The sequence below is a fragment of the Guyanagaster necrorhizus genome, assembly GCF_019112545.1.
Source record: "Guyanagaster necrorhizus MCA 3950 unplaced genomic scaffold BT62scaffold_21, whole genome shotgun sequence".
In the NCBI taxonomy this organism is placed as follows: domain Eukaryota; kingdom Fungi; phylum Basidiomycota; class Agaricomycetes; order Agaricales; family Physalacriaceae; genus Guyanagaster; species Guyanagaster necrorhizus.
Genome location: NW_025064900.1, coordinates 583,412 through 609,333, shown reverse-complemented (window position 1 = coordinate 609,333; position 25,922 = coordinate 583,412). Strand labels below are relative to the sequence as shown.

Genomic DNA, 25,922 nt, shown 5'->3' with positions numbered 1-25,922 from the left:
TATGCATTATCTCAATGTCAAGAATCCAGTATAATACACCCAAATCTGTAACCTCCATGTATTTTGCTATTTCTCTTTTTATATCTCATGCCAACTGCAATGATAATGCAATTATCAATATATACTGCAATAACAGTCAAGTTTTGATCTTTCTGCTTGGAAAACACAGCCTGCTTGATGTCATACTGCTTGAACCTCAAGTTCTCAACTAAAATCTCAATAAGACATTAATACTAGTGATGGCCACTCTATTTTATACTGTACAGTGTATTTATAAGACAGCAAACTTGTCTAGAATGAGAGCCAGACTCAGGATAGCTGAAAGGTTGACACATGTAGATGATTTCTTGGTCAGTGAGTTTGCTATTTAAATAAGTATCTTTGATGTCTACTTGGTGGAGTCTTAGATTGAGTGCTGCAGTCATAGCAAGAATAGAGTAGATAGATGTGAGTCTTGCAAGAGGAGCACAAGTATTGAAATAATCAATACTGGTACCTGTGAGAACTCTTGTGCTATAAGACAAGCTTTGAATTTAATTATGCTGTCTTGAGCATTCTTCTTGATTCAAAATACTTATTTCAAGCCAACAATATTCACTCCAACTAGCTTATCAATAATTTCCCAAGTCTCAGCAGCTTTCAACATAGCAAGCTCTTTCTGGATTGCATCTTTTCACAAAGGCCAATCAGATTGACACTTTGCTTCTGCTAGACTATATGATTCTAGTGCCTCAGCATCTGCTGTTACTATGGCCAATGTATATTTCTCAAAGAATTTCACATCTTTGAGTAGTATCAACCAAGCTGCTTCTTCCTTCCTCTCAAACTCTTGAGATGCTATAATAAGCATACCATGGACCTTCAATTCCAATCCAACCTTTGTTGTCCAACTCCACATTTGATTAGACTCTATCAGACTCTATTTTTCAGTTTCTATTTCATATTCCATTCTATATTTCACTTACTAATTTCATTTCTATAATTTATCACACTTAGATTCTGTTATAATAGCAAATAGATACATATCAGAGTTCTTGAAATCCTGACTCCTCTAGTTACAACAGTCCAGACATAGACTTAATCTCTAAAACCTGATTCCTCAGACTCCACACTAGTATATAAGCTGTAAAATTACTTATACATATCTCAGCTCAAATATCAACTTAGATTAGCTAACTCACTCACTCTTCTCTTTGACTTTCAAGTCAAACTTATAGGACTAACTCTTTCTCTCATTCCATGAACCTCTGTCTCATTGTGTCAGACTGAGTCATTATTTCATGACAATATCTCTGATTTTATGCTGTATGTCATGCAGCTTCTACAAGGTTTCTCCATGGCTAAGAGCAATCCTGTCAGGATTTATTGAGCTTCTCTAGTCTTAGCTGGGCATGATTTAGAGGCTAAAATCATGATACCCACACACTTCACTGGTCTCTGTATGTGCAATCCAAGTCTATCTATTGGCACATTCCAAACAAGAGAGAAGGTTGCATATAGCAGAATGTGCAAGGTGTGTGGGCCAAGCAAAGTTGTTAGCAATGTCATCTCTGAGCTGAAGCCCTAAGAACTTGCAGCTACTTAGTATATAAGCTGTAGAAAATCTTATACTACTTCAGTTTGAATATCAACTTGGTTCAGCCTAATAACTCTTGCCTATAGATCTTCAACTCTGTTGGACTCCTCCATCTCTCTCTCTCTCTCTGTGTGTGTGTATGTGTGTAAACCTCTATCCTCAAGTTCTTAGGGCTTCAGCTCAAAAGTGATGTTACTAATAGCTTTATATAGGTCTACACATCTTGCACACTCTGCTACATGCATACTTCTCTCTCTTATTGGCATATTTCTAATACTGACAAGAAAATCAGTATGTCTTCTTATTGGCACAAATGAGTTTTACTGTGAGTTGGCAACCAGAAGGGAGTGGTTTGATGAGATGGTTTCAAAGATTCTAGAAATACAAATTGAATGTCTAAAGAAATATGAGCTTGAGCAGTCTATACTATCTCAGAGGATGTCTCCACTCCTGATCATCAAGCCTAACAGACAGTCTGTTAGACTCAAGCATCATATGAACAGATACATGTGATAAACAGAAGTCACCTTGCACTTTGGGTGATCAACTGAGTTCACTGATGCATATCCTAATCAATGTGTCACAAGGCCTTAGAATTGGCTTGAGTATAGAATGGTATAAGAACAAACTTTAGCTTGAAGCTGGAGATTACCAGTGAGAGCAAGCCTTCTTAAATACTGTATATGTCTGTACTAATTATACCATTGTCTATTGTGTGTTGTCATATCCTTTGTGCCCATTGTCTTTGAGCATCACTACTATACAAAAGGATTAGTTGTGCATTATCAGGCAATGCTGTTGCATTGAAAGACAATGACTGACTCAATCTAGTTATGATGACTAAACTTTGTCTCACAGTCTTAAGCACTTGTTAGGCACTCTGACTAAGCATAAATAGGGGTTAATCATAGAAAAAGAAGTAAAATCATAACATTACTCTCTCCTTAAGACTATTGTCCTGATGGCTTAATTTAGAGATAAGTAGGCTGATCCTAGAGCAGATATTCTGCCCATCTTGTCATGAATTTGTGGTCATTCATTCCTCTGTTTGTAGTTGTATATCATTCTGTCCACATCCATCTGTTTTTTATTGACCCATTAATTTGATTCTGAGCTGTATCTCTTCCAGCTTACTAGGTAATCCACTGTTGTTGTCATGCTGCTACCACATGCTTTGACTTTTTGTAGTTTGTGGTTTAAGATTTGATTGATTTCATAGTGTTTCTCATCATCAATCAGATCTGGTGGTGATGGTGGATGGTCCTGGTTGGGAAATACTAGTGTATTGTATAGTGTTAATAATGTCTTGTTAAAGATATTATGTATCTTCCAATGCATAGGTAGTCAGATTTTGTATGCTGAGGCCCCAACCTTCAATGGTACAGAGAATGGACCTGTCTGCTTGTCAGTGAGTTTGCATTTGGATCATGGTAGATGAAGGTTTGTTGTATCCAGCCAAACTTTGTCATAGGCTGAATATTCATGTGCCAGCCATCAGTGTTTATCATATTGTTTCTTTATGGAGATAGCAGTGTGCTCAAGAGCTGTTTTAGTTTCATCATAGATTTTTGCCATAGTGATAGTAAAGTTGGTGGAAGCAGGGATCATTGTGTGGTATCATTCAGTTTTTGCAACTATGAGGTGATGTCTATAGTTGATAAAGAAAGGTATTTTACCAGTAGACAAATGAATCTGATTGTTGTGTTGAAAAGCAGCAAGTGCTAATCACTCTGTCCAATTATCTTGCTGATCATTGATAAAGAGGCAGAGATACTTTTCCACCTCTTGATTTACTCACTCTATCTGTCCATCAGTTGGTGGGTAGTATGCTGTGGATGTGTTTTATTTGATGTTGAGTAACCAATATAGGTTGTCAAGGAATTTTAAAATAAATTGAGGATCTCTGTCTGAGATCATGACTTGTGGCATATCATATTTGGCATATACCTTGTCATAGAGGATTTTGGCCCATCTTTCAGATGTTAATTCAGTAGAGCAGATGATCAGAATGATTACTTTGGAGAAGTAATCAACTATGATGATAATGACATCATAGCCATTGCATTTGGGCAGCCCTATGACTATGTCTGCAGAGATATGGGTTTAGAGTATTTGTGAAACCTCATTGGGGTGTAAAAGTGTGGCACAGGCTTGTGTTGATGATTTTCCTCACTGACATGCCTCACAGGCTTTAATATATTGTTCAATGTCTTATTCTAGCTTCAGCCACCAGTATTCTTGTAGCACTAATTCTTTAGTTTTGGTGATGCAGGTGAAGAAGATCTGAGCATGTGCAATATGAAAATAGATACAGCAGAGCATTATCCACTGACCATGCTCACACCAACACACACACAAAACTCTTAGTTCATGAGGGGATTATAATGTGATAAAAGTAGCAATCAACAAATATAATTGTCTTCCTTAATGAGATCACAGCACATGAACAGTAATAGAATGCTTACAACAGTCCAAGGTCTCTCTAAGTCTCAAAGCTTTTCATTTTATCAAAACAAGAGATAGCAACAGATGTTGCCAGGCCTCAAGACAAAGAGTACTGCAACTCAATACAATATGTTGAAACACTCCTTCAAAACTCTCAAATGGTTCCAAGCACAGCTCAGATCAACTCAAATCTCTAACACACACAATACATGACTCAAAGTTTCACACTCTAAGCAAAAAACCAATCACAAACATGTCCACAAGTGCCAAAGAGTGCAGGTCTCTGTTCACAAGCTTCCAAACTGATCGTAGACCCACAGGATTCAAACCTATGTGATCCAAAGACACAAAACACAATAAAACACTGTCTGACAGACCAAAGAGTTTGAACCTCTGCCACCTGTAGCACCACATGTCACAAATACCTCAAAAACTCAAGATGATGCCCTTCAGACACTGCTCTCTTATTCTCAGATTAGAGTGCAATCTAAAACCTCTTATCAAACTGGGCTCAAGTCCTTCACAAGCTTCAATGCCTCACTTAGTTCTCACAGCACTCTTAATAATATCCAATAATCAGTTTATTCTCTTATCTGAAGTTACAAATACAAGCCTAGAGCTAGAGTGCAAGGCTTTCTGTGCCCAATACACCACAACTGTGGGAGTCAGAAACTTGTCCTCTACTCATACAATACTATATTTAAATATTCTACTATGATACTTACTAATACAATGCTACTATGGTATCTTCAAAGTGCAGGACTCTATACCAGATCCTGCAGGTATTATTTGCACACATATCATAGTCACCATGCTTATTCTCTTCTGGGCAAGGACTGTGCCCACTGTTCCTTTGCTAGCTGACATTGGCTAGCTGGTCTCATCAGGTCTGCTTGCTTTCTTATTTCCCTGGTGACATCTCTGACAGCAGTAAACTGTTCCAGATCTCTGGGGTTATCTCTCATGCCTGGAGTCAGCCACAATGACTATGTTCTGCTTCTCTGTGTCCAGCCAGTCATTCCATCTGACTCATCAAAGGTGCCATTTCTCAGTATGATATGGAGTCCCTTGCTGTGTTATGCATGCTAAGGCACTGTAAGTATGTGCACAAGACTTGGGGTGGTATGCATGCTATTCATTCCTGAGGTAATATTCCTCTACTTATTACTTTGTTGTCATCATTCTATTTCTCCATTCAATACCTATTTACTCAGATACCTTTCTTTGGGTCTCAGTTCTCTGTTCTAAAGCATGTCTCATCAGTGCATCAATAGCTGTGCATCTTTGATCAATGTAATCAGAATTGCTGATCATATTTCAATCATAGTCTTTTTATTTTTAGTATGTCCTCTCATCATAGTATTGGTGCATTTAGGGTCAAGTGCTGGGACCTCACATGCAGTCTAACCCCTCTGGTATTAGTCTGCTACTAGGCTATGCACTCTACTCCTTGTTAGTTCAGTTTAGCCTTATGATGGCTAGGTTTTTGTGTGCTCTTACTCTATTCTCAGTTACATGCTTACTGGACTGAAATGCAGTCTATGTATTCTCAATTTTTGCAATTTTACATGCCTGAACATGAAGAGGGCATGTCATCATAACACAGTCTGTGTCATAAGCTACAGTGATATGACTGAGAGCATATGTCTGGTAAACTTACACTTATCTCATCATCTTTGGTACCAGAATCATTTTTCTGTTGCATACTATCATCTGAGATTATAAAGCATTCAAATATGCATTCTCAAGATTGACACTTAACACTTATAATAAAGAAGAGTTGGTCTTCTAGTTGAGTGTTATATATCAAGGCCTTTATGTATATTATCTGATAATATTTGGTCAAAGTCATCCTTGCATATATGAGGGGTAAGCTCACTATGTTTTTGCAGGTTGGTTGATTTGAATTGAGATGCAAGTCACCATCATCTGAGTCTAAAAGCATGATCATGTCTTCTACTCTATATTTATAGATGTTTATGATTCACTGAATGAATACATATATGAAGAATAATAGAAAGTGCACACTAATTAGTAGCTGTTAAATATTTCTTGTGTTATGATGCAGACACTGCAATTCTTCTAATTCAGAGCTGAACATTTTTCTAATGGTAATAATCAATGCTTTTCTTTGGAGCAAGCTGCCAAGTGCAGTCTCTCAGAGAGTTATCAGTTACAGTTTATTCATGTTGAGGGGTCTAATAAGTGAGAGATAGGTAGACAGATTTCAAAGATAGAAGCAGTGCCTAGAGTTCATATACCATAGTGAAACTAACTAGAATGACTAGTGATATCATGAAAATGAAAATTTGTGATATAGATCTTCAAAAACATTCATCAAACATTCAGCTTTGTGATAGTGAGCAGAAGATGCCAGTGCTCCATAGTATCCTGTGGCTAGAGCCTGCATCTATTGATGACTGACTTGTTGTATCTGCAGAAAATTGTGAGTATATCTTAGGAAATTATGTTGGAGACTATATATCCACTAAATCCAAGAGTGAAACCTTGATAATGTCTTTGAATTATATGAAATGCTATCACTGATTAATTACCAGAGATCTCCATCAGCTCTGATGATTTTAATTTGATGGCAGCTGCTGTGAATCATGAGTGGAGGGGATTTTCAAGTGGATGAAAGATTGAGTTGAAACAATTCTGTCTTCATTATTGTTAGATCTAAGTCACACATGATCAAAACACATGATAAACAGATGCTGTATCATGTTTGTACAGTCATGCCTGAGTCCACTATTATGCTTTATTGACCTGTGTGCTTCAAGGCCATTAACAAGAGGCTCAAGAGTGAAATAGTATGAATAAACTTTAGCTTGAAGCTGAGGTTGTTCCAGTGAGAGCTAGCCTACTTATATACCATTTGTCTATTGAGATAATTATACTACTGCCTATTATACTCATTCAAGTCTTTGTGCCCTTTGTTCTTAGGCATTGCTACTATCTACAAAAAGCCATTGTGCATTGTCAAGAGTTTGTTGCTATACCAGAGGACAATGACAGATCAGCTTGTTGTAATGACTAAGCCTCTCCTATGGTCCTAAGTGCTGGTCTAGATGCTCTGACTAAGCATAAATAGAGGTTAATTAAGAAAGAAAATAGAAAAATTATAATATTACCTCCTCTTTAAGATTATTGTCCTGATGGCTTAATTCAAGGATAATTCAGTCTCATATAGTGTCATCAGCATTCATATGTTTTTCATTGACCCATTGGTTAGATTCAGGGCCATAGCCCTTCCAACTAACCAAATAGTTGACTATTGTTATTATACCTCTCTCTCTATATGCTTAGATTTTGCATAGATGGTGATTAAGGATTTGATCAAGTTTATAATGTTTTTCATCATCAATCAGGTCAGAGGGTGGTGGCAGTAGTCAATCTTGATTAAAAAAGGCAGGTGCAATGAATAGGGTAAGGAGGGATTTATTGAAGACATTGTGAATCTTTCAGTTGATCAGCAGTCAGAGTTTGTACACAGAACTACTGACTTTGGCCAGAATAGTGAATGGGCCAGTGCATTTATCTGTCAGTTTCTGTTTAGGTTGAGGAAGGTGAAGATTGAAGGTATCCAACCAGACTTTATTGTTAATGTTATAGATGCATATAGAACTACAGTGTTTATCATATTGTTTCTTCCTGAAGGTCACCACTTTTTCTAAGGCAGCCTGTGTCTCAGGATAGATCTTGGACATTTCTCATGTGAAGTTATGAGAGGCAGATGTCATAGTATGAACATGTTCAGTTTGAGAAATGTTAGGATAATGGTCATGGTTAACAAAGAAGAGGGTCTTCCCTGTGGCAGAGTGGATACAATTATTATGTTGAAAAGCAGCTAAGACTAGCCATTCTACTCAATCATCCTGTCAATAGTTAATAAAGAGCCAAAGATATTTTTCAATCTCTTGATTAACATGTTCTGTTTGTCTGTCTATCTGGAGATGATAGACTATAGAGGCATTCTATTTGATGCTGAGTAGCCAGTATAGGTTGTCAAGGAATTTTGATATGAATTGTAGCCCCTGATTGGAGATCACAATCTGTGGCATGCCATACTTAGCATATACTTTGTCATATAAGATTTTTGCTCATCCTTCTGACATCAATTCAGTCAAGCATGTGATTGGAATGATTGCCTTTGAGAATCAGTTCACTATGATAATCATTGCATCATAGCTATTGCAGTTAGATAATCTAGTGATTATATCCACTAAGATGTGGATCCATGGTGTTTGTGGGACCTCATTTGAGTGGAGTGGTGCCATCCACAGCTGTATAGAGAACTTGTTTCATTGGCAGATCTTGCACTCCTTTATATACTGCTCTATGTTTTAGCCTATCTTTGGCCACCAATATTCCCACAGTATCAGCTCCTTGGTTTTAGCAATACCTGGGTGTCCAGCAGTCACATGATCATAGTATGTGATGAGGATTTCACTGTGAAGTCTCTGGTCCCATAGAATATAGATCTGCTCATCATAGCAGATTAATCCTCCCTTCTTGATCATTTCTTGCTCATGATTTAATGATAGAGTCACATGTTGGTCTTATTTACTGTTGTCTCTCATGGCACTTTTGATTTACTCATGAATCTCTTCTTCCATAGACATTATCATTGCCCTGAAGTGTTTGGGTTTCAACAGTATTACTCTCTCATTATCTTCTCCTCCTTGATTATGGTCTGCCTGTCAGCTGAGTAGATCTGCTTTTTTATTGGTGACCCTAGCTTTATGATACAGGGTGTACTCATATTGAGATAGTTTGGTTACCCAGTGGGCTTGTTGTTGGTTCAGTTTCTAGAGCTGTTGGAAGTACTGAAGGTTCTAATGATCTGTCCATACTTCAAAAGTCTGAATGGCTCTAATCAAGTAGTGGCACCACTCTTTCAATATGAGCATTATGGCAAGGAGTCCCTTATTATAGATTTTATAGTTTTATTTGATAACAGTGAGCACCTTTAAAAGGAAGGCTACCAGACACCACTTCTCTTTTTGCTTCTGAGAGAGTATAGCATCTATTGCTCCTTTGCTTGAGTTAGCTTCCATCTGGAACTTCCCATTCTGTGTGGGGATGACAAGGACAACATCTTCTGCAAGTTGTTATTTTAGGTCTCAAATGCTTGTTGTTGAGAATATCTCCAGTTCCATAGGGCATTCCCTGTTAATTGCATCATTGGTCAGACTATTTTGCTGTAGTCCTGAATGAATCACCAATAGAAATTGGTGAATCTCAAGAAGAACTGAAGTTCCTTCTTGGTTGGCATTGGCTATTCAGTTACTCTGGCAACCTTAATGGGATTCATCTATATGCTTTCTTCACTGATTATCACCTCCAAGTACTCTGTTTCCAGTACCTAGAATTCACATTTCTCCACTTTGAGGAAGAGTTTATGCTTTCCCATGAGTTTGAGTACTTGTTACACTAATTTTCAGTATTCTATTCAATCTTTGGACATAATGAGAATGTCATCCAGGTAAATTGTGACCTTTCCAGTGGTGGTGAGATCTTTGAAAATGTTGTTCATTATCTATTGAAAGATAGCAGGGGAATTAGTGAGTTCAAAGAACATTACTGTGGGTTTAAATAGTCTCCTGTTTGTTTGAAACACCATCTTCCATTCATCACCCTCTTTGATCTATATGTTATTATACCCCTATCTAACATTGAGTTTTATATAATATTTTGCTTCCATTAATCTTAAAACTAATAGACAAGCTGTGAGAATGGAAAGACACCACTTGACCACACCAGCATCCACAGAGTTTGCTGCCATAATGACAAAAATCCAGATCAAAACTAAAACAGCACTTGAAAAAGCATCCCTGACAATAAAAACACAATATGATAAACATTGCAGGCCCACACACTCATATACCACTGGCAACAAAGTATAGCTCGACACCACAAATCTTCACCTCCCATGCCCAAAATGTAAACTAGCAGATAAATACACTGGCCTATTTCTAGTCATCTCCAAGATTGGAGCCAGCACTTATAAACTCAGACTACCATCAATCTGGAAAATCCATAATATTTTCAATAAAACATTGTTAACTCCATATATTGCATCAGCCTTCCCTAATCAGGAATGACCCCCACCACCATCTGCAGAATTGATCAATGACAAAGAATACTATAAAGTCAACTAAGTGTTACATCATAAACTATGCAAAGTTAAAGCAAAAGAGGGTGGAATGACTACAACAGTTGATTACCTGATCAGTTGGAAAGGCTATAGTCTGGAATCCAATCAGTGGATAAATAAAAAACATATGAATGCCAACAAGGCCATACAGGACTATGAATTATCTCTTAATTAAGCTATCAGAATGATAGTCTTAAGGAAGAGATAATATTACAATTTTTCCACTATTTTCCTCATTTAACCTCTATTTATACTTAGTCAGAGCACTAAACACAGGCACTTAAGATCATGAGACAGGGCTTAGTCATCACAAATGACTGAGTCCATCATTGTCTTTTGATGCAACAGCATTGCCTGATGATACACAGTCACTCTTTTATATACAGTAACAATGCTCAAGGACAATGAGCACAAGGAGCCCAGCAATGCACAATTAGTAGTAGTATATTTAGCACTGGATTTGTACAGTATTTAAGAGGCTCACTCCTGCTGGTAAAAACCCCAGCTTCAAGCTAAAGTTTATTCTATCTCATCCTACTCTTGTGCTAGTTACACAAAGCCTTGAAGCACTGGGAGTCAGCATTAGTACATATAGTGAACTCTGACAGAAGGCTCACATGTGAAGCCATGTTAGTTTATCATATGCTAGTTGATCACATGCAGCTTGAGCCTAACAGCAGTGCTGCATGCTTGCTGCTCTTCATCCCAGATCTGGACAGTGAGAGCATTATGCACTCATTTATACTTAGTAGATTCTCCAATCTGATGTTGTTCTTATTGGATGGCTTCATCATAATTGAATGGGATATTGAGATTTCAGATTGGGAATAGATAGTAGATGATCTCATCATGACTAGTGATCTCTCTTCTTTGGTCTTTATTCTGCTCTGATAGAGAGTGTGCTATCCCTTCACTGATTTCAGAGGACAGAGTTGCAATGAGACTTGTGGTGGGGGTTCTATTACTGGTGAAAGAGGTATGTTGGGGTCTCAGAGCCATCTGAGAGGTATTGAGAGAATCACAAGCATGATCAGCAACCTCATGGGTTCTTGAAGTGGTGGTAGGGTCAGAAGAGAGAGACTAGTGGAAGAAGTCCTTCAGGAGGTTTTCATCTTCATGATTCAGAATGAGGGGCAGGACTTAGGGATTCCTGAATCCTGCAAGATGAGTGTTGCTGTTTCTGCTGTCTGGTCTTAGTCAAAGGGAGTCTCAGTGTTCTTCTTCTTGAATGTCCTCTTGATGCATGCTGCTAGGCCTGGCTTTAGGTAAGAGACTTGTCAGAGGCTGGTGAGATATTTGTTGAAAGTCTGGGATGTCATAGAGGAGAAGATCAGAGGTTACATTGTATAAGATTTGTCAGATGTGTTGGAATTCTTGATAATATCAGATAGCCCAGGTGGTAACTGAGTGACATCTCTGGCACAGCTGGATAATCACTAGTAGACCTAAAAGTGTTCTGATGATAGAAGCAAGGAGTTTAAAGAACTCTCAGTCAAAGTTTGGATCAGTGATGTTAATAGAGAGCATTCAGTTTTCTCCACACTATAGTGCATGAGAAAAGGAAAAAGGAAGCTTCAAGCTAATTGTTAGACTCAAGCATCATGTGAACAGAATTATGTGATAAACTGAAGTCATCTCACACTTTGGATGATTGATAGAGTTCACTGATATATATTCTAAATAGTGTGTCATAAGGCCTTTGATTGGCTTGAGTATAGAATGATATAAGAATAAACTTTAGCTCAAAGCTAGAGTTTTATCAGCAAGAGTGAGCCTTCTTAAATACTATACAAGACTGAACTAATTATACTGCTGCCTATTGTGCATTGCTATATCTATTGTGCTCATTGTCTTTGAGCATTACAACAGTATATAAAAGACTGATTGTCATTGGGCAATGCTGGCATCAAAGGACAATGACTGACTTGGCCTAATTGTGATGACTAAGCCTTATCCTATAGTCCTAAGTGCTTGCTCAAGTGCTCTGACTAAATGTAAATAGAGGTTAATCATAAAAAAGAAATAGAAGGATAGAAAAATCATAACACAAACTGGATGCTGATAAATTCTTAAGAATGTCATATTTTGAAAAGTATTAAATATTGTACAAGTCTTCTGGAGTAATGTTGTGACAGGCAATAAAAGGCTTCTGTTCTTTCACTATTTTGTCTTGATAAAAAATCCATGAATACAAGTTTCAAAGAACTATTATAACTGTACTGATGCTGATGTTTGCATGGAAGTTCATTCTAATATCAGAGAAGATGATGATGGATCCATTGGCATCACCACCACTGTCAAAGACATCAGGTGTCATTTAAAAGTTAAAAGTAGAAATAGAGCTCACCCTTCAGTAAAAGAAAACCTGATTACATTATAGAAGATCAAATGAAGTGACTCATGTACCTAAATACCAATGCCACCCATAATCAGTGAAGGCAAGTTGAAGACTAAGAAGAATTCTGATGTCTTCTCTGCACTCTCCTCCATCAAACAGGTTCACTTGGATGTCATCAATGATAGAGAATAGTGCACAGCAAGCCTTATTAGTAGCAGTGTGAATACCATCAGCACATACCACTTGCTTGGTGAGGGCAGCTAGATAAAGACCATTAGAGTCATTGCAAGCAAAGAAGGCTAAGCAATACTGTCAGACTGGCATACAAGGGTAAGAGAGAAGAGAACAGCAAGAAGGTGTGTAAATGCCATGTAGTGTTGACTACTGCAGTGAAAGCTCATATTGTCTAGCATTTATATGCCTCTCTCATTCTAAAAACAGGACATGAAGACAAAACTGTGGGATGGGCCCATTCAATAACATGTCATATATAACACTTTGCTCACACATAAGGGATAACTTTGGCATGCCAAAACACACCTGCATGGTACTGCCAACCAGAGGATAGAATCAGGGTCAGAATTGAGAGTACAGGTGCATCTTTGTGAGATATTTTCATACACTATTATGCCTCATGTTGATGTACAGAGTCTGAGTGAGAAGCACTGTAGATACTCCACAGTGGGTATTACACTGAATCAGAGGTATTGTACAATGGATAGAAAAGATGATTCAGTTTCTGCCAGAGTTGAATCAGTGTCACTGAAGCATCTGGATACCAGGATAATGAGAGGGAAAGTGAGGTATACTGAGCAAGTCAATGTCCAGTTTTGGGTTCCTGAGTTTCAATGAAAAGAGCTTGTTGCTATGGTACACCAAACAAATTCTTTTTCATGTTGTTCTCTGTTCCATTGTATCATGTTTCTTTCATTTTGTGCCATATAGCTCTGGAATTCAAGCATGTTATTATATGTATAAAGAATTTATGTCCCTTTTCAGCCTGTGAAAATATGCATATTATCAACTTTGTTCTCTTTCAGGTATTATGGTAGCCCTTTAGCTTGATACATCCAAGTCTTCAGTTATTCTGGGTGAAGTAGTTGCCTGCACTTGAAAATGTGGATACTCCCACAGTCTATATTAAGCAAGTCATAGCCTATGAGTGTACATAAGCCAAATTTAAACTAAATATTTGTCACAAATCTGCATATGAAACTCATATTGATGTTGAGTTTGTAAAGTTTGTACAAATGCACTACAAGCCATGATGTCTTGCTGATCAGAATAGGCCATTCCACATATAATGCATTCCCAGGCATGTTATATAAATGAACAGCTCAGCATCTCTGGCTTGCACAATAAAAACTCAGTCAACAGTGAATCTGAAAGCTGTTGGGTTCTACAAACATAGTATAAAATCTGTCAGAGAGTAAATCCTCAGGTCTCACACTTGTTTTTGTCACAATAAATCTGGACACATCCATGCCAAGAACTCAGGAGGGTTGAATACCTGTGCTAGGATTTGAAGATGTCAACAATGATTCCATGAGGAAGCCTGAAGCCTGAACCTGGAAGCTTGAGATCACCATTGCTATTAGACTAGAGTGCCAGGATAAATGCAGTGAGCTCTAAGACAGTTTCATCAAGGAAAAGGATGAAGATGACATCAACAATGATGGCCATGGTGTTTCTTGCTGAAGCAATTCCGAGTTTTTGAATTCATTACACTTATGTTGAACTGGATAGATACGTGTATGTCCATTTTTCCACAGAGTCAGTACACAGATGATCAGTAGTTATTGTACTTGTATAAAAACAACGATTTCAATTATTGGATGGGACTCGGAATCAAGCGCATTGGCATCTAAGTACCTTTAGACATCTCATCCCGCACCATGGGAATCATAATCCCAGCATGCGTCGCTTGATGTTGATGCCTGCCTTAGGGAGAGCAAACTTGAAGGACTCGATCAGTTCAAACAGAATGACTTGCAGCTCCATAACGCTGGGACAATATGACATAAGCATGAGACATGCATAGGAAGGGAAGGAAGACCGACGCAAAAAACGCCAGCCAATACAAAAGCGGACTCCAGCGCCTAGTGGTAGTATTGGGATAAATGTTTTTAAAGATCATAATGCTGAAAGTCAGACTAGAAATATCAAGAAATGAGACTTGTTTTCTAGACGAACAGAAACAGACTTACAAGTTAGTGTATACTCCAACTGGTGTCTGCTTATCCAGTTCACCCAAGAATCGATCTGGATTCCAAACGTCGGCATCAGAGCCCCATACCGTTGGATTACTGAAAGTGTCTGTAAGCGACTGTAGACTCGGATCAGAAAGTAAGCTTTTACCACTGACCGATTGTAGTAACCAATTCCAATCTCGACTAGTTGGCCCTTCTCCACGGGTATTTCGGTGACCTTGACTCCGGTAGAAGTGGTGACTGGATCGGAAAGTGGGATGACATTATCGCAAGCTAGGACACGAAGCAGGGCGGGAGCGATACGATGGAATCGAAGAGTTTCCTACCAACCCCAATCTATGAGTGAGTGTATTATTCAGAGGATGAGAAGGAAGAGGGATACACACCTTGATTACAGCGTTCATAAACGGCATACTATCGTAATCCTCTGAGGTGAGTTTACCTGTAGATCCATGCCGGCTGCGGACTTGCAATATTTCTGCGCTGATACGATTTTGTTGCTCGGGGTGATTGCACAATTCAAACAGACTCCAGGTGAGGGTAGATGCCGTAGTCTCGTGTCCTGCCAACGTAAGCGAACTATCACCACGAAGAATCAGTATGATTGCTTCAGAATGGAATAAGGTAGACTGACGCTATCTGGGCAAGGACCTCATTAGCTCAATCGTGTTCTGCCCACGCTAAGAAAGTTAGTTCGGATGAGTACACTGGGCCAATAACAGTGACTCACCTAAGATGCTGAGAACGTCCTTGCCGGAAGATGAGTCGAAATCTTTCCCCTCCACATTCTCTTTGAAGAATTCTCGTCCAAGCGTTTTGGCAGCGACATTGAAACTTGAGACATGCGTCTTTTTCTGGGAAAGAATGAGATCCATGAGCTGGAGGAGAGGCTTTGGCATGATTATAGGCAATGCCAAAAACAGTATTCCAGCGCGGGAAGGAAGTACTCCCGCAGCATGGCTAAAAGGAAATAAGCAAAAAAGACCGTCAAAGAGATTGATGTTACGAACAATTAATTGTTCAGTATGTTGGCCAGTTTATTATTTTCGTCATCAAGTGCGCAGTACTTGTATCCAAAGGCAGCTTTTAATGTCAGTACTTGGTAACAGTATCTCTCAGAACGGACTCACTTTCGCCAATAATGTCCAAAGTCAGCTTGTCAAGCCATAGCTTCATATCAATATTCCGTTGTCCGTCTTCAGCCATGTCGGTGAGTTTTCGAGAGAACTAAGCAACTCTTGTTAGATGACCATCACAAAGAAAGGTCTGTCAGGCAGATGAACCTTCTTCGCTGATCATCGAAGAGGGGGAGAGAAGTCCGAAGTTGTGCTGCAGAGAAAGCAGGATTTATAACTTTCCTGTGTCGTTGGTGGATGGATCCTAGCAACATTGAGTAACACACATCGACGAATTGAGATGTAATTGCACCAGCTACAGTGATGATTCCCCTCCCAAATAGCATATTCATGTTATATTCTGAATCGGGGACTTTGGGATAACGGTATCCAGAGCCATGAAGGATGTGCTGTAGACCTTTCGGGTCGCCAAGGACCAATAAGTATTTACCTAAACCCTTGGATTGTCTCTCACTATCCATCAAATCCTCGGCGAGTGATTCGTCGCATGACGTGTACGCAATGATCCACCGGGCCAAGGGGAATTTCTTTCTGTGGCATCGCAATTTGCAACGGAACTTACTCTGCTGATATATAGGAGGTAAAATTTCTAGTCCTTGTAGGTTTCACAATCAGACGTCGTTCAAATCTCACGTACTGTAAACAATTGGTTACTTGAGCCAATAAAAATCCTTCCATAAAACACATCTACGTAACGTCTTGAAAAACAGAAGGTATACTCGAATCGGAATTTATTCCGAGAAGACGGTCGGTCCAGGGACCTGCAGGCTCGCGACTGAGCTCTGAAATACGAGATCAAGTGAACTTTAAATACTCACCGTATAAGCCGTGGGCGTAGGGTAATAAATGTCTGGGGATAGGTTAGTCGGTTGTTTGAACAGCGTTAAATTGAGAACTTGAACTCACTAACGGTCAGTCCGGGATCTGCAACAAGTGCACATTAATAGTTGATCCCACTCGACAAGACTGACTCACCATCAGCGTCTACGTATCCAGGGATCTCAACCATGTCGGGGCTAGCTGATCCTCCGTCTGTAATAGAAATTTGTGCACAAGAGATGTACCATTGAGGAGCTCCCGTTACATGAAGACCAATCTATTTAAAACTTAGCTCTTCAGCGATACTGGCCTGGAGTTGAAGACTAACCTGTTCAATACGGGCGAGGTACTAGGGTCCGCAAGTTAAAAGTATGCACCGAGCACACGAGAAGAGAAACACTCACTTCGCCAGCAGGAACACTGGAAGGAATGGTAGCGTTCAGAGCGCTGGCGCCGTAGTCAATGAAGGAGAAGGAAGGTTCGAATACTGCTCCCCATTCAGCGATCTACGCTTCAGTTAGGTTAATTAGGTATAGGCGGAAGAGAATAAAACATAATAACCTTGAACCAGTTGGCACCGCTTCCGTCCCAGTCAGCAGCAGTCGAAGGAGCCTTGCCAAGGTAAAGCGCAGCAGGGCCTAGATGGTAGATAGTGTTGTCGAGTTGAAATCCAACAATGTCACCAGCAGCAACGGAGACCGTCGCAGTGGCATTGGCTGGGCTGACGTTGCATCTTATATCGTCTATCAGTGGGTTAGTGGAGATATTACCGACGAGAGGTATGCAGACCAGAAGTCACGTCCAGGACGGGAGAGTTACTCGGAGGCTGGCGAACCGCCGTTTTGGAAACTGTGTCGCCAGCGACAAGAGTAGTCCAGATATCTGTCTCAGCGCATCAAAAGCGTGAAGAGTAGAAACAGAAGAGGATCAACGCACAATGCGCAGAAACCACTTGGAAGCCAGAAAGAAGGGCCAGAGAAGCAAGAGGGAAAGAGACCTTCATTGTTTGGCAGGTTCCAGCGAGGAGATGGGACTGATGCTGGTAGAGGCATTTTGGCGAGCTTTATATGAAGTAGAGATTCCTACCAAGATACGTCGTATAGCAACGGCCAGCCGAAATCCTTTCGTACTATGCGAACTTATTCCGACGCAGCTCAGCAACGCGTAACAGAAGCAGGTGGTTGCGATCGTAGTCTCAGAGTGACCTAATCAATGGCGTACTTTGTTAGCTCCGTTGCTATCAATGGGTAGGAGAAGATAGCTATAGAAATGGCGTCGTTCTGAAATTTGAACGAGGTCTACAGAATATATCCCATAGAAACGAGCACAGGAATGATAGAGGTCGACAAATTTTTCCGTCGGGTGCCGTGTCGCCAGAGCTGAGACAATCACAAAAGGCGAAATTTGTTCGTTTTCACGAGATGTGCCTAGGTCCAAGAAATGAAGCTCGTGGAGCATTGATGGGAGAGGTACCAGATGATACGGAGCGGTTCATGTCCTGTCGTTCTCGCATGCCAACCATAGCCATAATGGCCTTTTCAGACTTTTCTTGACAATGAGCGAGGTCTATGTTGTTTCATAGGTAATTGTTGTTTTTGGGTCGTCGACCGATTCGCGCGGTGTCCCCAAGAATTAATGTGCACATGAGAACTTCTTCCCCTCTAGTATAGTTCAACCGTCGTCTTCGGAGTCGGAAAGGTAATGCTAATGCTCAAGAGGTTATCCCGAGAAAGAATCTCTTCGGACGAAAATTCACCGTCCGTCCTTGACAACACACACGGAAAAATTGCGCATCTGGAGGGCACGATCTCGCCAAAGTTCACTTGCTCCACCCTCCATCAGACATCTTTCGTAATTTTCCTGGTGGACACTTCTTACTTAGACCAAGATTATAGTCACGAGAGTTATCCCGGCTTAAATCTACAGGAGATCAAGATTGCAAAACCAGTCCGGCGATGGATAGATGTCAGAAGATGCCCGGAGAATACATCAGAAAAAAGGCTGTTGCTATGTAGCACCCTGCCAGTGCTACATAGTGTTATCCGAGGTACTGACCACAGATAGCATGTTGCCAGTGCTATGTAGCATCAGTAATGGTTCATAGCTTCGCCCTTCGAGTACATACCAGTGTATAGTATTCAATTCTTCAAGTATAGATTGCATAATTCCACAGTGTGGGAAGGTGGAAGAGAGTTCAGTTCAAGATACATTTGTCACATAAAAGTACAAAATCAATGTTTCAGAGATAAGAATTTAGGAAGAAGGTATGGCATGAGTCCAGGATATTGTCACTGGTGAACCATGGATTAATAATGCATCCAGAACATTGAGAAAGATGACAGCTATGAGAAATATACATGATTGGAATTTTAGATGCATTTGGGTGACCACCTCAGATAGTAGAATATTGGACTTTGAACATTCCAGTGAGCTCATCCACCTTGCAGAGGGGTGTGAACCACTCAACATAAGCAAGGGGGTGATGAAATTCCCCTAGCTCCAGAGAGAGATCAAAGATGACCTGAATTCAAGCAACATGGAGGCCTGCAAAAAGGTCAAATCTGTTGGTAACAGCACCATGAATACTTCAAGCATGTACTACCTTTGGGTCCAAGCATATCCAGACTAATGCTACCATTCTTAGGCAAGTCCTTCCTTGCTAAGACCATATCAAAATATCCTGATGTTGCCTTCTTGTGACCATGGGCTGATTCTGGAAGAGTTGTGCAGACAGAATCATTGGTAGTGAGTTGTGAGACTTCAGATACAGGAGGAATAGAGATACTAAATTGTTTATATACTGAGTATGCTGCTGGTTCTTCATCCCAATAATCTATACTGAACAGTCCATATTTGCAAAGAAAGGCTTTCATAGCATGGATGAACTTGGAAGCCCCAAACTTTGTCTGTAGATCATCAAGGCTGACATTGGCATAGGATAGAGTTTTTGGGATGAAGCAAGAAGATTCCCTATATTGAAGCCAAGACTGTATCTGCATCATTGTTGTCACCATGATGGTGATGATTTCTAAGAGGTGCAGTCAAGTCAATATGACCATCAGTGTCTATATCATCTTTCTCCTCTGATACATCATCTCCTGTCTCTGGCTCTATGTATTCATCAATGGCATACTGTAAAAACCTCTGAAACTTCTCAACAGCCTTATGCCTCTGCATTCATACTGTCATCTGTTTGACATACCCTTTTTTGTTCAAAGCATTGTATGCAATCTTTGCATAATTAATGTGGAGATGTTCTGAAGCTTCTGTGTTGTAGCCACCTGTAGAGCCATGTGAGAGTATCATTGAAGTGTAATGGTGCATGGAGTGAATTTTCAGAACATTGAAATGATCATGTATTCTCTAGTCAACAAAGATCTCCTTGTGCTTGTGAAAGTATGCCATAAATCTTCCAGTTTCTTTGATGACTCAGTTGTATGCTCTTTATAGTGTGCATAGTATATAAAGTTGACAATCACTCTGACACATTTTGTCATCTTCTCATCTGCACATCCAGCTATAACAGCTAGAAATACTTTCTCCATATTCTTGTATTCATTACCTGTCTACTGCAAAATTAACAATATCTCTTTCTTGAAATGTCAAAGACTTGGATGTCATATTATAGCTTGGAAGTGATGATCCATTTCAGCTTTTTGCAGTCCATATATTTGATGCTCAGGTCTATCAACATTCACTGTAGCTGTTGCCCACTTGATGACATGATCCTTGAAGACCTCTTTGTGTGGTTGGCAGAGGATATTGAGAGTGAAGCACTGGAATATATTACAAGAAGGTAAGTCAACCCAAAATGGATTGACTGGCTATAGACTCCAGTTCATAAATTCTTGTGGTTCAAACTCAGCTGATGCCTGCTTCAGAATCTTGACTGTTTCCTTTGGATCATGCATAAGTGAGCACACAGAATCTCCAAGTTCATGTTAGGAATATGCTAATAGAATGAAGTTGATTGCACTTGCAGAGACCAGTAGAGTGCATGGGTCTTGGTGAAGCTATTAGCAATGTCACTCTTGAGTCAGAGTCCAAAGGATCAAAGTAATGAAATGGAATCTATCAGAGGGAGGAGGGTTGGATAGCAGGTAAGATATCCTAACAGAGCAGAATCCATCAGACTTAGAGAAGAGCTTGGAGTGAGAATGAGATTATTGGGCTGAACCAAGTTGATATTTGAACTGAGTGTCTATAGTGATTGTATATGGCTTATATACTAGCAGTAACTAATCCCAAGTCAGAGTCTGATGGACTCTGATGCTAACTAATCACTACTAGTTTCAGGGTGTAGAATTTAAGATGCACTGAGAATAATGGTGACATGCCTGCTGCATGTTCAGGCATGTAATTTTGTGAATTATGACAATAAATTGACTGTATCACAGTCAACTATGTGTGCAATAAAGAATATGGCTAGAGTGCAGTAAAATGGGACTTGTATGACAGCTGGCTTAAGTGATGATGGGTAGGAGGCATGATCTAGCAGTAGGATGATACCAGAGGGGATCATACTGTGCATGAGGTTTCAGCACTTGACACTAATTGCACTAATACAAGCACAGAAAGACTCACTGAAAATAAAGAGCACATGATCAAATTATGATCAAGACTTTGCATATGACTTCATGTCCTATTGATCAATGATGTATTGGTATTAATTTGCTGAGGGACATGTTCTAGAATAGAGCATTGGTGCACAATGAGATAAACTCAAATAGCAGAATCATTGGCTGAGAAATGAGAAGATTTCATGAAAGTAATAACCAGAAATGATCCCAGGAGTCTAGAATGACTCCTGTGCATGGATTAATTGCTCTGGAGAGATAAGAAAGTGAAAGACCTGTGGCTAAGCCACTAACAGAGATAACTGGTGTCAGATTGCATAGAAACAGAAGGCAGTTCTGACTCAGAACAGAATATGCATGTTAGACAGCAACATGCATATAATGATATGCCAGGAACTTCAGAATGGAGTCCTGCACTTTGAAACTACTATATTTGATGTGTCTTAGTAAGTACAGTAGTAGACTATTTAAGTACTACATTGTAAGAGTAGTAGACAAGTTTCTGATCCTCCACATGTTAAGCTGCCTAAGCAACATGTGACCAAAACACATGATAAATAGGTGCTGTATTGAGTTTGTACAGTCATGTCTAAGTTCACTAGATGTGTTTATGTGGTGCTATATTCTAAGGCCATTGCAAGTTGGCTTGAGATAGAATGGTAGAAGAATAAAATTTAGCTCAAAGCTAGAGATATACAGTGAGAGCTACACTACTTATATACTGTTTGAGTCCAAGTTAAATATATCCCTACTAATTGTGAATTTCTATGTTATAGTGCTCTTTATTCTTGAGCATCTTAACTACCTACAAAAGAGTGTTGTTCATCATCAAGGGTTGTTGTTATATTAGAGGACAATGATGGACTCAGTCTATTATAGTGACTAAGTCTGTCCCATGGTCCTAAGCACTGGTCTAAGCACTCTGACTAAACATAAATAGGGGTTAATCAAGAAAGAAAAAGGAAAAATCATAATATTACCCTCTTCTTAAGACCATCATTGTGATAGCTTAATTTAGAAATAATTCATAGTCATAGATGGCATTGTCAGCATTTATATGATGTTCATTGACCCATTGGTTGGCTTCTGGGCTATAGCCCTTTCAACTGATCAGATAATCAATAGTAGTTGTTGATCTCTCACCACAGACATGGATTTTGCAAAGACAATGATTGAGGACTTGATCATGTTTGTAATGTTCTTTGTCATCAATCAGTTTAGGTTCAGATGATGGAGGTTGTTTTTGATTTGGAAATGCTGGTGCAATGTATGGGGTGAGCAGAGTTTCATTGAATACATTATGAATTTTCCATGTGATAAGTAAGCAGAATTTATACACAGAGCCACCAACTTTGGCTAGGATTAGAAATAGCCCAGTATATTTGTTGGCAAGTTTCTACTTTGGACAAGGAAGATGAAGGTTGGTTGTATCAAGCCACATCTTATTATTGATGGAGTATTAATGAGTGAGAGAGCAATGTTTATCATATTGTTTTCTCATAGTGGTTGCCATCTTTTCAAGAGCAATGTGGGTTTCATTATGGATCTTGGACATAGTTTATGCAAATTCAGAGGATGTGGGTGTTGTCATATGAATGTGCTCAGTGTGTAATATATTTGAGTGTTGGCTGTGGTTTATGAAGAAAGGTGTTTCTCCAGTGACAGAATGGATGTGATTGTTGTATTGAAAAGTGGCCAGGGCAAGCCACTTGATCCAATTGTCCTGGTGGTAATTAGTGAACAACCAGAGATACTTTTCAATCTCCTGGTTGACTTGCTACATCTGGCCATCAGTTTGGGGATGATATGCAGTGGAAGTATTGTGGCAAATACTTAGGAGTTAGTACAAGTCATCAAGAAACTTTGAGAAAAATTGTGGTCTCTGATCAGAGATGATGACTGGTAGCATGTCATATTTGGCATAAACTTCATCATGCAGAATCTTCACCCACCCTTCTGATATTAACTCTGTTGAACATATGACAGGAATGATCATCTTAGAGAATTGGTCAATAATCACTAGGATGGTATCATATCCATTGCACTCAGGCAGTCTGCTGATCATATCAACCAAAATATGAGTCCATGGTGACTGAGAAATCTCATTTGGATGCAATAGTGCTGCATGTGGTTGGGTGGATGCCTTTCTCTGCTGGCATGTTTTGCATCCTTTTATGTACTGCTTGATTTCTTGACCCATCTTTGGCCACCAATATTTTTGTAAAACCAATTCCTTGGTCTTTGCAATTTCTAGATGTCCTGCTGTTGCATGGTCATGAAGGTGATGATCTCATCTCTGAGCTGTTGATCCCATGGGATATAGATGTATCCATCATAACAGATCAACCTCTCTTCTCTTGTCATCTCATATTTGTGGTTCAGTGATAGGGCCACTCATTGATCCTATTTACTGTTGTCCCTTGTGACACCCTTGATCCATTCATAGATCTCCTTCTTGGTTGGTATTATTATCATCTGAAAATGTTCAGGTTTTAATAATACCACTCCTTCATTATCATTGCTTCTTTGGTCATGATCTGCTTGTTGGCTCAGTAGATCTGTCTTCTTATTTGCTGCATCAGCTTTATGATACAGTGTGTAGTTATACTTGGAAAGTTCTGTTACCCAATGTGCTTATCATCAGTTGAGTTTTTGAGGAAGTCAGAAATAGCAAAGATTTTAATAATCAGTCCAGATTTCAAAAGTTTGGACTACTCTGATCAAGTAGTGATGCCATTCTGCAAGGGCCAGCATGATCACTAGAAGTTCTTTATTATAAATCTCATAATTCTGTTTAGTGACTGTGAGTGCCTTAGAGAGAAAGGCTATGGGTTGCCACTTCCCATCTTGTTTCTGAGAGAGCATGGCTCCAATTACCCTTTTGCTCAAGTTGGCTTCTATCCTAAATCTTCCTTTTTATATCAGGATGGCCAGGATGACATCTTTAGCCAGTCATCATTTGAGGTCATCAAATGTAGCTTGTTGAGAGGGTTTTCAACTCCATGAGGCATTGCTGATTAACTGTGTCATTGGTCAGATGATTTTGCTGTAGTCTCATATGAACCAGTGATAAAAGTTAGTGAATCCTAAAAAATATTGTAACTTCTTCTTCTTTGTTGGCACCAGCCACTCTATTACCTCTGCCATCTTTATTGGATCTATCCAAATACTTCTCTCACTGATGATCACTCCAAGATACTCTGTCTCTAGCATCTCAAAGTCACATTTCTCTGTCTTGAGAAAAAGTTTGTACTTCCTCATCAGCTTAAGTACTTATCAAACCAGTCATTAATGCTCTTTATGATCCTTAGACATAATGAGGATGTCATTCAGATAGATCATCACCTTGCTAGTAGTGATGAGATCCTTGAATATGTCATTCATCATCCACTGAAAGATAGCAGGAGAGTTCATGAGATCAAAGAACATGACTGTTGGCTTGAATAGTCCACAATTAGTCCAGAAAGCTGCTTTTCACTCATTACCCTCCTTGATTCATATGTTGTTGTATCCCCATCTGATATCCAGTTTGGTGTAATATCACACCCCTTGCAGTTTATCCATGAGTTCTAAAATCAACAGAAAGGGATAATGATTTTTAATTATCATCTCATTTAGCTTTCAGTAGTCCTAGACTGATTGGAGTTTTCCATCCTTTTTCTTGATGAAGAAGAATGGAGAGGCCATGGGCGACTTGAAGAGTTGGATCCATCTGCTGGAGAGGTTTTCATCTAGAAACTCATTGAGTTCCTGCTGCTCCAGATTTTCAAGTAGATAGGTTTTGCAATCCAAATTAGCATTTGTGTTGGGAATTAATTTGATTGTGTAATCTCATAGTTTGGGTTCTGGCAGCTCATCAAAGCTTTCTTTACTAAATAGATCCTGATAATCTTGAGCCCATTCTGGTATCATTTCTTCAAACATCTTCTTCTCTTTTCCTGTGTTGGCCTTTGCAGCTAGGTCATTAGTGTGATGTACTGCATGAATGTGTATTGCCTACTACATGTCTACAGCAAGAATGATCTTGCCATCCTCCATCTCTTCATCCCATCAGTCCTCAGGATCTTCATTCAGCAGTTCAAAGGGAATTTTTCAGCATTGACATTGCATGAATGTGATGTAGCTGGTCTTCCAATTAATGAGTGAATTGTGTCAGATAAGCCAGTCATGACCAAGGAATATTTTCTTGGTTCTTAAGTCAGTGACAGCCAGATCAATCTGTTTTGAGTGATCACTGATGATGAGCTTGACAAACTTGGTGATCAAGCTGGCTTGATTCTTAGTTCCATCCACATTATATACTGAAATAGAAGTAGCAGTCATCTGAGTCAGTAGACTATACTTGTTGATAAAAGCATGATTTATTAAGCTTCCAGTACAGCCACTGTTGATTAGAGCTGTTACCACATATATGGAGCAAGACATGAGTGTTTTGATTTGGGCTTTAATAGTTAGATCCCATCCTGAGGTCTTTTGTCATTGGATATACTTTTGAGGTCTGTGAAGTTCATCAAGCCACTCTAAGGCTTGGCACTGCTTGACTTTCCTCATCCCTTCAATCATTTCATCAATCACTTCTTCTGCTCTGGTCTTTGTATCTAGTATTTGAGTACTGTCTTTGCTTCCTCCTCTGTTTTTATATCCTTGATGGCATGCCAAGT

The 25,922-nt window shown here is 39.4% G+C and overlaps 3 protein-coding genes across 3 annotated transcripts; all 3 read right to left on the bottom strand.

Moving 5' to 3' along the window:
* Positions 1 to 12,276: 12,276 nt before the first annotated feature.
* BT62DRAFT_902225 (uncharacterized protein) lies at positions 12,277 to 12,756 on the bottom strand (the record flags this gene model as incomplete). Its single annotated transcript, XM_043183487.1, has 3 exons — positions 12,277 to 12,350; positions 12,402 to 12,475; positions 12,596 to 12,756. Coding segments are annotated over 3 exons (309 nt in total), but the record flags the coding sequence as incomplete, so codon positions are not given.
* Positions 12,757 to 14,421: 1,665 nt separating this feature from the next.
* Positions 14,422 to 15,628, bottom strand: BT62DRAFT_1008845 (cytochrome P450; the record flags this gene model as incomplete). Its single annotated transcript, XM_043177494.1, has 7 exons — positions 14,422 to 14,524; positions 14,580 to 14,672; positions 14,727 to 14,825; positions 14,885 to 15,051; positions 15,116 to 15,308; positions 15,364 to 15,388; positions 15,460 to 15,628. The coding sequence occupies 7 exons, from the start codon at positions 15,626 to 15,628 to the stop codon at positions 14,422 to 14,424; spliced, it is 849 nt and encodes a 282-aa protein (XP_043037269.1).
* An 857-nt stretch (positions 15,629 to 16,485) lies between these two features.
* Positions 16,486 to 17,711, bottom strand: BT62DRAFT_953058 (glycoside hydrolase family 61 protein). The gene is made up of 9 exons (XM_043188251.1): positions 17,621 to 17,711; positions 17,474 to 17,566; positions 17,246 to 17,427; positions 17,089 to 17,190; positions 17,013 to 17,033; positions 16,841 to 16,961; positions 16,772 to 16,789; positions 16,684 to 16,715; positions 16,486 to 16,626 (listed from the first exon to the last, which is right to left on the bottom strand). Exons 1-9 carry the CDS (start codon positions 17,685 to 17,687, stop codon positions 16,597 to 16,599), a joined length of 666 nt encoding a protein of 221 aa, XP_043037268.1. The 5' UTR covers positions 17,688 to 17,711; the 3' UTR covers positions 16,486 to 16,596.
* Between the last annotated feature and the right edge of the window lie 8,211 nt (positions 17,712 to 25,922).